This window comes from Lepisosteus oculatus, chromosome 9 (assembly GCF_040954835.1).
Source record: "Lepisosteus oculatus isolate fLepOcu1 chromosome 9, fLepOcu1.hap2, whole genome shotgun sequence".
NCBI lineage: Eukaryota > Metazoa > Chordata > Actinopteri > Semionotiformes > Lepisosteidae > Lepisosteus > Lepisosteus oculatus.
The window spans coordinates 45,876,956-45,889,474 of NC_090704.1; the positions used below are offsets into that span (position 1 = coordinate 45,876,956).

The 12,519-nt window shown below is 45.6% G+C and overlaps 1 protein-coding gene across 1 annotated transcript in view; it reads left to right on the forward strand.

Moving 5' to 3' along the window:
• helz (helicase with zinc finger) overlaps positions 1 to 7,044 on the forward strand; it is a 71,239-nt gene extending 64,195 nt beyond the window's left edge. Inside the window, exons 29-31 of the mRNA XM_069194635.1 lie at positions 400 to 949; positions 5,017 to 5,269; positions 6,082 to 7,044. Coding sequence (XP_069050736.1) covers positions 400 to 949; positions 5,017 to 5,269; positions 6,082 to 6,422 — 1,144 coding nt within the window. The 3' untranslated portion in view covers positions 6,423 to 7,044. The remainder of the gene's footprint in view (positions 1 to 399; positions 950 to 5,016; positions 5,270 to 6,081) is intronic.
• Positions 7,045 to 12,519: the final 5,475 nt, after the last annotated feature.

Sequence of the window (12,519 nt, forward strand, 5' to 3'; positions counted from 1 at the left end):
TGGGTTCAAATCCCAGGGTGCTGTCTGCATGGAGTTTGCATGTTCTCCTCAGGTTTGCGTGGGTTTCCTCCCACAGTCCAAAGACCTACTGCTAGGTGAATTGGTTTCTGGGATAATAGGCCTAATAGGGTTTAATAGGGATAATAGGATAATAGGGTTTCTGGGATAATGTCTGCCCTGAGATGGGCTGGCGCCCTGTCCAGGGTGTATCCTGCTTTGTGCCCGATGCTTGCCGGGATAGGCTCCCGCTCCCCACGACCCCGGGATGGAAGAAGCTGATAGTAACTGGGTGGATGGAAGTGTTTGATGTTCTGCTGGGGGCGGACAGACTAGTAAAGGCGGTGTTTTGAAGAAAGGCTCTGCTTCTCATTGCTCACGGCCGACGCGATTCGCTTTTAGGTTCCCTGGCCTCCTGAGGGAGATGGCACCCCAGGACCAGGGCGAGCAGCGGGACCCGGCCGAGATGATGCCCCCCCCGCAGTCGCGCCTGCTGCAGTACCGGCAGGTCCAGCCCTGCAGCCCCAGGGGGCTCCCCTCGCCCACCGCCACCGCCGGCCACAGCGGCCCCTTCCCCGCGCCCTTCGGGGACGTCAGCCGCGAGCTGGAGATGATCAACAGCCAGGCCTTCCAGCAGCAGCCCCAGGCGCCGATGTACAACCCCGCTTTCCCCCTGCCCGCGGGCCGCACCACCCCGCCGCCCGTGAAGTACCTTCTGCCCGAGGCCCAGTGGACTCACCCCGGCCTGCCGCCCAGCCACGTGCTGGGGCAGGGCTTCCACTTCGGCGTGCCGCCGGCCCTGGCCCACAGACAGGAGCAGGTGCACCTCCTGCAGCTGCAGCAGCAGCAACAGCAACAGCAACAGCAGCAGCACTCCGCCCCCAGCCAAGAGCCCTTTGACCCCCTCTCTCCACGAACAGTGTCCGCTGCCTCCCTTCACAATGTAGAAGAGGTAAGACGGGGGGTGTCCTGGGTGTGCGTGCTCGTGCGTGCTCGTGCGTGCTCGTGCGTGCTCGTGCGTGCTCGTGCGTGCTCGTGCGTGCTCGTGCGTGCTCGTGCGTGCTCGTGCGAGGGAGTGCGAGTGGGTTGGAGGGCTTGCCTGCCGCTCCCCCAGCTTCAGCTGTCTGCGCGTTTGCGCGTCCTGGTGAACACGCATGTCGGGCTTCCTACTCCCTGCAAGAATGCTTGGACCCAGATTCAGGCACCAGGGGGTGTGAGAGGCTTGAGTAGGTGTGGACTGCGGTGCCGAGGGGCTGGGGGCGACTGTTGTACAGGCACCTTGCGACACCACCACTTCTGTATTTCCTAGGACTGAGCTGATGGGTGTCTCATTGTATTCGGCTGCCTTTTCATTTCAGTTCCTCTGTCTGTCCTGCTTTCGGTTGTTATTTTTTTAAGCGGAGCTCCACTTCTGTTCTCCTCTGCCTTTCGCAGCTGGATTTTAAGTAGGATTGGAACCACAGTCTGCTTTACTTCATATTCTGCCTGGGAGAAAAACAATGATTAAAATGCCACAAAAAATAGACTGGCATTCTTCCAAGGTGTTCTTTGTAGATTTGTTCACGGATGGAGATTTGTTCACTGATGTTTTGGTTTTTTTCTTAAAAGCCATACATCATTTAAAAAAAAGAACAACTTCCTAAAAGCTTCAGAGTTAATCTTTTCACCTGTCTGGTACCGTCGCTGGAATCTAAAATTGGCCCCAAGGGGCTTTAATTGCTGTGCAGTGCTCTGCCTGTATTGTTGGGGAGGGAAATAGGTTAAAAGTGAACGGACATCTTACTTCATGATTAAAAAACGGTTCGTTCCTTCGCTCCAGGCTTCTGGGCCAGGGAGCGTGACGAACCATCTGTTGTCTTGAACGGTGATAACAGTGTGTTAGTGTTAGGTGTTTTTTCTGGGGGGCTTTGAGACACCTGAGAAGGCAGCGTGGAGGAGTGCGGAGGGCACAGGTCCCTGAGGTGTCCTGGTGATCCGAGCGGTGCTCCGCGGACTGTTTTGACAAGGGAAGGGAGACGTGTAAAGTGTGAAGCTGTGTGAATGTAACAGTTTGGTAGAAAGGGGGAAAATGAACCCTGGAGAGGTGGCGATTTAAATGTCATGAGTAACTGACAGCTATGCGGCAGAATTCGGCAGTTGTGTGTGTTATGAATACGCAAAAACTCTTCCACCCAGCTGTAGAAACAAGGCAAGAACTTGCTCTGTTCGGCCCTAAATTTCACTCTTAATTTGTTTCTATTTGGTCTACCCTCCCAGTGCTTTGCATTTCCGTCTGAGCTGATGGGGAGCCGTTTTGTACCTTTTCCCTTTTTTTTTTGGTCCGTTCCTTATCGCTTCCTGTTACTAAACTATCCCAAAAAAGTGTGTTCTGATTTATGTTCAGAGTAATTCTAAGGTTCTCCAGAAGAGATACCTGATACTGCTCTCCTTATTTAGCTATGCAGTAACTCGAAGGGATAATCCCAGAATGTTTCCCTGGGTGTGACGCCCAGTCTTCGCAGCTGTCGGCCATGCGGCTGTTCCTTCTTGCGGAGGGCAGAAGTCGGATGTCTTGGGCTGGGCAGAATGTGAAGAATCTCCTTGCCCAGCCCTCTGTGGGCTGTGCTGCAGATCCATTCTCGTGCAGTCCGTTCGGGAAGGGCATTGAGTCACACGTCATTTACTCAGGATGAAGTTGCTCAGGTCGATGCTGTTGGGGAAATTCCCGCATGAGCATGAGCAAATTTTAACTTTTTGTTCCAGCTATAAGTTGGATTTGTAGACAGATTGGTACCAATAACCAGCCTGTCTTAGAGTAATATTGTGAGACATGTTGGACCTCACATTTATGCAGATGTAGCACATATCCGACTTCCTGGGACTTCCTTCTCTAGTTAACAGGAACTCCTGCCAAATGGCTAATGTCTCTCTCTACATGTGGGTGTGGTTTTCTCCTAAGCTGTTCAGTATTTATAGCCATGAAGTAAATATCGTATGAAATTGTTGATTCCAAACTGGAGCATATACAGTATATTAAAATAACATTGAAGATAACCCTTTAGGTCTGTACAGTTGATAGAGATGTAAACTTAAGACCGTGACAACAGTAACTCTTCAGTGTGTAAATATCAGAGAGCCTGTTTTGTTTCTGTAGAGATGCAGATCTAGACCTTCAGAGAAGAATCATCATAATTTTGTTCTTTCTTTGGCCAGTTTTCTACCTGTACAAGTCTGTTTCATTACCCTGGTGCCCATTTCAGATGTCACTCACAGGTAAAGAACAGCTGTGCACGTTACAAACATTGTTCAGGCTTCTCTCAGCCTGCTGTGGTGCTCAGAAAGGATAAATTGTTAGTTAGCAGCTCAGTGGGACTAAATTAATAATACATGAGCTTCAAATCCCTCTAAAGCAGAACTGTTATCTGCTGCAAATGCAGGAGCTGATAACACTGAATTGTAAAATCTTTTCAGACAGCGCTTTGCAATTTGTGAACATCTTCCTTTCGCCATGAGTCACTGGCTCAAGACAACACTTGGAAGTGCAGTGCAGGAAGATGGGAAAATTGAAAAAAACTCTTCCACCCAGCTGTAGAAACAAGGCAAGAACTTGCTCTGTTCGGCCCTAAATTTCACTCTTAATTTGTTTCTATTTGGTCTACCCTCCCAGTGCTTTGCATTTCCGTCTGAGCTGATGGGGAGCCGTTTTGTACCTTTTCCCTTTTTTTTTTGGTCCGTTCCTTATCGCTTCCTGTTACTAAACTATCCCAAAAAAGTGTGTTCTGATTTATGTTCAGAGTAATTCTAAGGTTCTCCAGAAGAGATACCTGATACTGCTCTCCTTATTTAGCTATGCAGTAACTCGAAGGGATAATCCCAGAATGTTATTCAGATAACACTGAATTGTAAAATCTTTTCAGACAGCGCTTTGCAATTTGTGAACATCTTCCTTTCGCCATGAGTCACTGGCTCAAGACAACACTTGGAAGTGCAGTGCAGGAAGATGGGAAAATTGATCCATGAACGTTTTCTGTAGGGATGCTCTCTGTGTTTTTACTGTGCATTTGTCTGATTTTGTGTTGGCTTGTGGTGAAATAAACACTTTTTTGTAGCTTGAAGATGGTGGAATTATAGTGGCCTTAAAGTGGCCAAATTGTGCAAATTCTGGTCATCAGGTTTACAAAGAAGGACATTTTGGGTGATATCTGTATTGCCTTCTGGTAGAAGACTGGTGAGACACAAAGCTCTGTAAAAATGTTCCCTTTAATTTCCGTCTTAAGTTTTTTGAGTTGAATTACTGAAGAAGCAGCAAAAAAGATTGCTGCACGCTAGCATATTCTGAACTCTTCATTTTAATACCCTTGTCTGGGAAATGCAGATTGTTCTTTCGTGTCCCTGTAATAGGAAGGGATTATGAAAATCTCCAGTGGTATACTCGTCTTTTATAGCTGTGAAATCCACGACAGTGCCCTGGAGGGGTTCTCTAGAGGCACTGACTGTTTCCTCATAGCCCTTCTCAGTAATTAAGACACCTTGAAGGATTTCCAGTCCAATGTTGATGATCTCCCGAAGGCATGGCAGTTGTTGTGGGGGAGCTGCTATCCAGCGTCTTGTGGGCATGAATACAGAACAGCAGTGATCTCACCGCGAGCATCGATTTCCCCTTTGCAGAGCGTGCAGCTTTAATTGCCAAAACTCGAACATTAAACATGCCTTTTCTTAATGCAATTGGACCCACATACTGTGTGTGGCCAGCCTAGGTGTTCTTCTCATTCATCTCAGAGTGCGCAGCAGGCACACTTGGGAGGATGCAGCATTGCCCGTTTGGGCTGTCGAGTGCTGCTTTCTCTCGTAGGTCATGCACATCCTGGCCGTGGGGCGAGAGCACACTGATTGGACAGCAGGAGCTTGTCTGCAAAGCCAGACACGAAACGGTTTTCCGTTACCTGATGAAGCCTCCACAGTGGTTTCGTAGCTCACTCAGTCGCCGTTTCTAGTCCTTTCTAAATCGCCGGCATGCGGTTTTGCCTTTTTGTGTTTCAGTATGAGCCCCGGGGACCAGGCAGGCCACTGTACCAAAGGCGGATCTCCTCCAGCTCTGTGCAGCCGTTCCCCGACGATTCGGGCACACCCCAGGGCAGCCTCGCACACTGCAAGGAGATCCAGGACCCCCACAACCATCTCTCGTATGGCTACCCGTCTGCAGAGCTGTGGGCAGGCAGCAGCCCCGCTCTCCCATTCCAGAACATTCCATGCAATGGAGCCAACGGCGTCGTCTCCCACAGGGACCTCATGGGTAGGATCTACAGCACAGGATTTCCTGGGCTCCGAGTTTGCATTTCTGAGCAGTCAGTGAACGTTTCAGGGCCTCTTCTAGCTGTTTGTGAGGGAAGCCAGCGACCTACTGTAACTGTCAGAGTGTTCCGTGATGATAATTTTGGAACGTTTTCTTTGTCGTCTACCGTTTTCTTTTGAGCAAACCGTGGCCGTTGTGGCAGGAGGTGTTTATATATTACATGTGTAATAATATTGCAAAATTGATCGTGTGGGTCAGTAGCCGATGGGGCTGAGCAGTTTTCCAAGCTTGGGCGGTTTTATTCATTCTGCTAAGAGATCGGGACCCAGGTCAGCTGACTAGGTAGCAGGCGAGCCGCGGTGCTGTCCTTCTTGATGATGGAGAGATGCCGAGTGTAGAAAAAGAACCGGGACTTCCCAGGCCGCTTGACAGCAGGGTGCTTGTTTTTCACCCCCTTACTGTAGTGGTTGTGCGTTGCTTATTATTAAAGCTCTTCGTTCCAAGGCCTGGTCTCCAGAGGTTTAGCTGTTAACTCATCCATGCAGATGGATCTGAGTTTCTTGTTTTAATCTGTAGATGTAAATGTGTGACTTGTCTTTCAAAACCGTTTTAAAGAGCTGACTCCTCGAGACAGGAGGAGAGGGAGGCGAAGGCTTTGATGAAAGTGATCATGACGAGGGCAGTCGGCTGCTGGTTATTCACAACAGACGGGATGGGAGAAGGCACTTGGAGGGACAGGCGTTCTCGTTTCCCTGCCCAGGCTGTGAAGTAACCTCGTCTCTCTCTCTCTCCGTCTTGTCTCCGCACAGCAGCGTCCTCGAAGGCGGTGCGTTCGGCGGAGGAGCACGTGAAGCCGGAGGGCGCGGCGCAGCTGGCCGGCTCCTTCAACTTCAGCTCCCTCCAGCACCTGGGACAGTTCCCCCCGCTCCTGCCCAAGAAGCAGCCGGCCCCTGACCCAGGCGGGGGGGGTCCCCAGACCCCTGGCATGAGCAAGCCTCCCACCATGTCGTATGCCAGTGCTCTGAGGGCGCCCCCCAAGCCCCGAACTGTGCCCGAGCAGGGCAAAAAGAACAGTGACCCCCTAACGCTGTTACAGGAGCTCAGCATAGGCAGTTCAACAAGTAGCAACGGATACTACTCTTACTTTAAATAAGTGTAACAAATTAATTAACACACAAAATGAGAGAGAGAAAAAAACGGAAATACGAAAAAAAACTTTTCAATAAGTGCTTTTTTAAGTTGTTTTTATAGATAGAATTTTTGCGTTTTAATTTTTTACTTGCATTAGTCTTGTCAATTCCTTTACTGTTTGACATATCTGTGAATTAAAAATGATATATTAAAAAACTATATAAAAAAAGCAAAAACACACAAGAACTGGTTGACCACTTGGCTGCCGGACAATCTTTTTCTTTGACTTTGTGCTTTTTCTCTGCACTCAGCCCTCGAGGTGAGATCATGGAAGTGATTTTTCTGGGCTCGTGTTTTTTTAAAGATAAACGTTAAGTTCATTTATTGTTGAGGTTGTGTTTTATTGTGGGGGCAGCCAAGTGGTTAACCGAATAAAACAAAAACACAAAAGTTGTATAGAAGTAGCTTAATTTTTTCTCTAACCTGTACATATAAAGGAGTGAAATGTATGCCACATGCTTAATTTCCTGTACCATGTTAGCGCTGACATTACGACACATTGCTGAGTTTCTGTAACAGATGAATCTCCAGTGTATTTAAGAAAGTCTTCACTTAAATGATAATAAACCATTTGAAAACAAAGACTTGAAAAGACAACATGGAAAATCAAATATATTGTTAAGCCAAAATAACAGAAGAGAAACTGTTTTGGAGGTGTACTGCTCATGTTGATTGACATACATCAAAGGTGTCTTTCTTGCAAGAATTCAAGTTTAATTTTCTTATTTTGAAAGTAAGAGATGAAGGTTTCCAGCTTATTGCAGTGGCGTTTAAGACTGTTGTCAACTCCACGGTTGGCTCCCTAGGCCGAACTCAAAGCTGTAATCACTTCATGGATGGGCACCTGTTCGTAGGTGTCGTTTTTTTTTCGTTTTAAAATCCGCTCCTGTGTCCTTAATTGGTCTTAAAGTAACTGTAATTGCCTAGTGTTTTGGTTTTATCATGCAATTTGACATCTAGCAAATAACCTCCATCGTCCCTCCCTCAGTAGTCTGTCGTGTGTGGCTCAAGGCAGCTCCTGCTCTCTCGGGGGCTCGGGGTCCCACTGACTAGAGCGAGATGAGATGGCGAGCTGCGTTTGACAACCAAAAATAGCCCCTTTGCTCATGACTCATTTGTCTGCATAATTATGCTCTGCATTTCTGTGATTTTGCCTTTCATTCTCCATGCGTTTGCTGTGCTCTCTCTTGGTTTACCGTAGTTTGCATTGTGCTTTACCACGTTTTTGTGTTAGCCTTGCCATTGTTTTAGCCTTTTCCACGATGTAACCAGATTAGACTTGTCACCTCAACCACCAGCAACTCCAAAACCTACCAGAAATCAGTCTAACTCCCCCACCTATTTCCCACCAATATACTGTAGGATTCATGCACAACAGCAGCACTTGTCCACCTGTGTCAGATCACAAGGGTCGAATCAGCTGTGGACGTTGGACAGGGCTTGCTAGTCTTCCTCTCTTTCGGTGTGTGTGTGTGTGTTAGACCCTGCTCACATTTTCTGTCACCCTTTGTGCTCAGGGGTCTTCGAGGAACATTGAGGAAGCTCGTGTATATTGAAACTCACCTTTTAAGTGCTAGCACTCCTTCATTAGGACAGCTAGCTCTTAGGGCACCAGTGGAGAGGAAGGGGGTTGAGGAATCCATCTGGTCACCCAGGCATTGTTTTAGAAACAAACATGCTGGGGTCCCCGACATAGGATAATGAGGTACAGCAGGCCCCTTTTGAAAATTCCAGACTTTAGGGTTACTGATTTTTTCAATATGTTTAACAGATCAGAGATTTAAGTGACTCAGTGTTCTGTAAATCCAGACCAAAGTTCTCTACTGTTCCTCTTGTTTTTGTTCAGGTTGTCGTGCAGGGTATGTTCCTCTGTTGCTAAATAGATGGGCAGTTGAATTGGAAGGCAGGTCTCTTGCCAGTGTATTAGACTACAGCATCTGCCTGGAGCCCCCTTTTTTTTACACTTTGTATGATACACCTGGTAGTGCTCGGATAGTTGCAACTGATATCTGTTCTAATTGGAAATGCTTTCAGGGTGTTTTAGTGACCTGGCAGAGTTGTACAATAATGCACAGTTTGATTTTTTGTCGACAGAGACAGAATTGTGCTGTACTTCGTGTGGTCTTATACTGTTGCCCTGCTCCTTAACTTCTGGTTAGTCCTTATAAATGTCTTCCTTGCGGTCGGCAAGGACGTCTTCGGAAAACCCTCCCCCAAGCTCCTGAATCGCGGTGGCCAGGCTGGAAGCTCCCAGCAGTCCCAAGTGTGGGGGGCGTGCCCAGGGCACGGATCCGCAATGCCAGCAGGGACACCCTGCTCGGATCCCAGCTCCAGATCTCGGGTCAGGAATCCAGCAGGTTTTCCCCACGCGCCTGCTAGTCATCGGCAGCAGAAAGTAGGGATAATCCCGTCGCAGTTAAACCTTCATCTCTTCAGTTCAGCAGGGCGCTGCCACTGATTTCAAGAGATGCAGAACCTCCTGTACACCAAGTCAGGAGCGCTGGACTGGAGATGCCCCCTAGCCTAGAGCTTGGAAGACTTCCTTCTCCCTCTGTCTCTTGGGCTTTGATCCACTCCAACAAATAGTACCTCCGTTTAGTTTGGTCCAATCAATTAAATACCAGTCTAAAATGAATAGGTATGGAATCGTATGTGTTTGTGTAATGTTTTGTAAGGTGTACTTGCTAGTTTCTCAGTACCCTATCAGTTGAATTCTCAAGTTGCATTTTATTTTGTTTGGATTAATAAAATGTAGGTCCTGTCAGTGTTGCACTTTTAATATTTTTTAACACTTTGCAAGTCTTTACATTCTTCTTTTGATAATCATGACATTACCACGCAGTAGAACACATTTCCATACTCTTTCCCCTCGCATGGATTTTATTCATCTTGCTGTTTGTGGTGTTTCTAGCTACTCGGCACAAACCAGGTTTCAGTATTTCACCACATCTACTCCGTTCAACAGAAAACAGAAATGACAGTTGTGCTAAGCAAAAAGAAACGTTTTTTTTTTTTAAGGCTTTGCTGTTTTTGTAAATGTTTCAAGAAAACCCATCTTCTGTGGCACTCTGATAATTCTGTATGTACAGTATATAAATATATAAATAAGATGTTTGCCTAGAGAAGAAGTATTTTTTGATTCATCCTTATTGTAGTCATACTGAAAACGGCCCAGCTTTATTTAAACTTTTAAGTTAAACCACAGTTGCATGGTAAGACAAAGTCTGAGAGATGCATCGACTACTGAAAGCTGCTACTCTGCAGAGAGATGGCCTTGCTGAAGTCGAGTCTCATTTGGTTTTGCCTGTTCTGCAGTTTAACAACACCACGATTGTGATTGTTAGAAACAGGAGAGTGTCTGGCTTTTATCCGACATGAGTCTTGCTTGCAGAGCCTTAAATGATGGGAAGGCTTTGCGTTCGGAATGCACCGATTTGAAGTTATATAGGTATGTGGCGCTGGCTTGTTTCTGCTATGAATTTTCGTTTTCCATTAAAGTATTTTATATCTAATCTGCAACCTTTCGACCTTAAACAACTGATTTGCATAGCCGTGAAGCTAGTGGAATGATCCCACCGGTGCCATCCAGTCTGCATTTGAAAGATTTTGTGTCTTCTGGTCAGTTCATGCTTTGGCAAGCAGCCGAAAGGCGACACAGCTAAGCTCGCTGTATTCCAGGCACCCTGAAGCAACACTCAGTACCTGGGAGAACCCGCTGTCTTTCCGAAGTTTGCCACTGCTCTAGTGGTTTCTTGTGAGCCGTGTTCTGGTTCTCATCTGGGCTGTGTTGACCAGCGAGTGCACCCTTGCTACATATCTGTAAATACTGAACATTTTGTAGGTGTTTCTTTTTAACCAGGACGTAGGGCGTGGGAGAAGGCACGGGTGCAAAGCCTCACTTTTGTAGTCGCTGTTTAAACGAAATGATGCCCTTTTAACCGTTGAAATAGAAGGGTTTATTCACACTGCAGGAATCTTTCAGGAAAGGAAGAACTTTTTAAAGATTATTTTTTTTTGGTTCTGGAAATCCCACTAAGCTTTGTTTGTGCAGGAACAAACCAGTCAAGGAAAAACAGATTTATTAAACACCAATCAAGTGAATCGCGCTTTTTTTATTTCAAAGTCACTCTGTTTTTCAGAAATGAAAGCTGTGAGGTTACGTTTTTGCGTAGGTTTTAAAATTAAGCCTGGAACATGAAGATTATGGGTGCTTTGTAGTTTCAGTGATCTACAATATTTGTGAAATTTGTACTTTTCCCTCTATGCATGTATAAATGTAACCTGGCCTTTTTTTCATTCTCAGATGGTATATAGATTTGTGCAGCATTTTAGTTTTTTTTCCTAGAAAATAAAAAATTGATATATTATTTGATGTTTACATTAAACTGTGACATTATAAAAATGGAACACTAGTATTTTACTGATTTATATGCTGATGAAAAATGTCTTTTGAGTTGTGTAAGATTTGGTTAGACGTTGCTCCCTGACATGCTCAGGACATTAATCGGTTTTAAAATCTTAACAGATGACTGATTTAGGTTTCTAACAGAATACTTGATTATTCTTTATTTACCCACTCACAGTGTGTAGCTTTTTAGCTGTTGACTTCATGGACAGTGTACATTGCTGGTGGTATGTTACACCATAATTAATGTTTTCATTTTCATTTATGCTACTTATAATGGTCGCTCGGATATTTCCACCAGGTCGAGATGCATACTCCTTCCTTAAAACTGCTCTTTGTCTGGAAACTCAGAACCCATTATGACCAAGGCCATTTGACTTATTACATTTCTATAGATTGGCGAAAACAACACGTCAGTTCATACTGACCTGCAGATACAAGATCTTGGTGTGTCTGAGATAGCTGAAGGGTGGTGGTGGGGGGCTCTTTTTAGGCCCCTTTTACATGAATTAATTTAAAAGACGTCATTTTACTTTATTTACCTTTATTTACTGAAGATGCTGCTGCTGCTGCTGCTGCTATTATAGTAGATATTCAAATGCACAGACCTAGACTGCGTGTCCTGTCCTTATTAAACCTCAATCACATTTAATTGCTCTTCCTGTAGAATAATGCTGTTGTTTTTAAAGTCAGGCTGTAAGCTTTAAAAACTGTCTGACAAAGGTCTTCCCCTTGCTGGAGTGGCTGACCCTGCATTGAGGTACATTCACTTCTGGCTCGTCCTGTGCAGCACGTGCGAGTAGTGAACCTCTTCCTTTCACAGCTGGAGAAATAACTGACTTCCATGTGCATGGACACCAGCTCCGTGAATCCTATCTAAGAAAGAAATACACTTAATTTCATTTGATTTTGTATTCTAAACAGCTTATAAAGGCTATATACTGTTTAGTACTCCATTTTTTTATAATTAAATTGATAGAACCATATTATTTTTTTCGTTACGAAAACCTACAAGGCCGCTGTTTTATGGCGTAGCTGAATGTCCCCGGTAGTCGAAATGAAATGCTCAAACTCCCATGTGTCTGGCAGCTCTTTTTCAGCAGGTTCGTGAGCCATTCGAGTGGACTCCTGCGTCGTTCCGGTCCGGTCCGGAAACTGTGGCAACCGAATATCCGAAGAGGAAGGTTTAAAAGGAAAACTGAAGTGAAAATCTAGGTAAAACGTAGCACAGCGGCTGCTAACATTAAATTAGCAGCGCTAGGCAACATTTGGAGCATTTGTTTTTTGTCCAGCTCCTAGTTACCAACCTTGTGTTCAGCAATGTTCAGCTCAAAGCTGTCTTTCCAATCTCTTCAACTGAAAATATTTTTGTTTGCCCCAAGAAATTGCACCCGTTTTATTTTTTTTCATTTCGATTTGTGCACGGTGGCGTAAGAATAAACTTGTATTGGTTCTACTTCGCTTCCGTTGTTGGCGGTTCCTTTTAGACGTTTTAAACTGCACTGAACAAAGCCAAACGAATTGGATCGTTACCTTTCCCCTTTTTTATTCGCTTGACTATTAACTTCTTGCTTTAGCAACATTTTTGTCTTCCCTTTTTGTTGTTGTCGTTGTTGCGAAAAGCATTGCAGTGCTTTTCCACGTTCAAGCACTG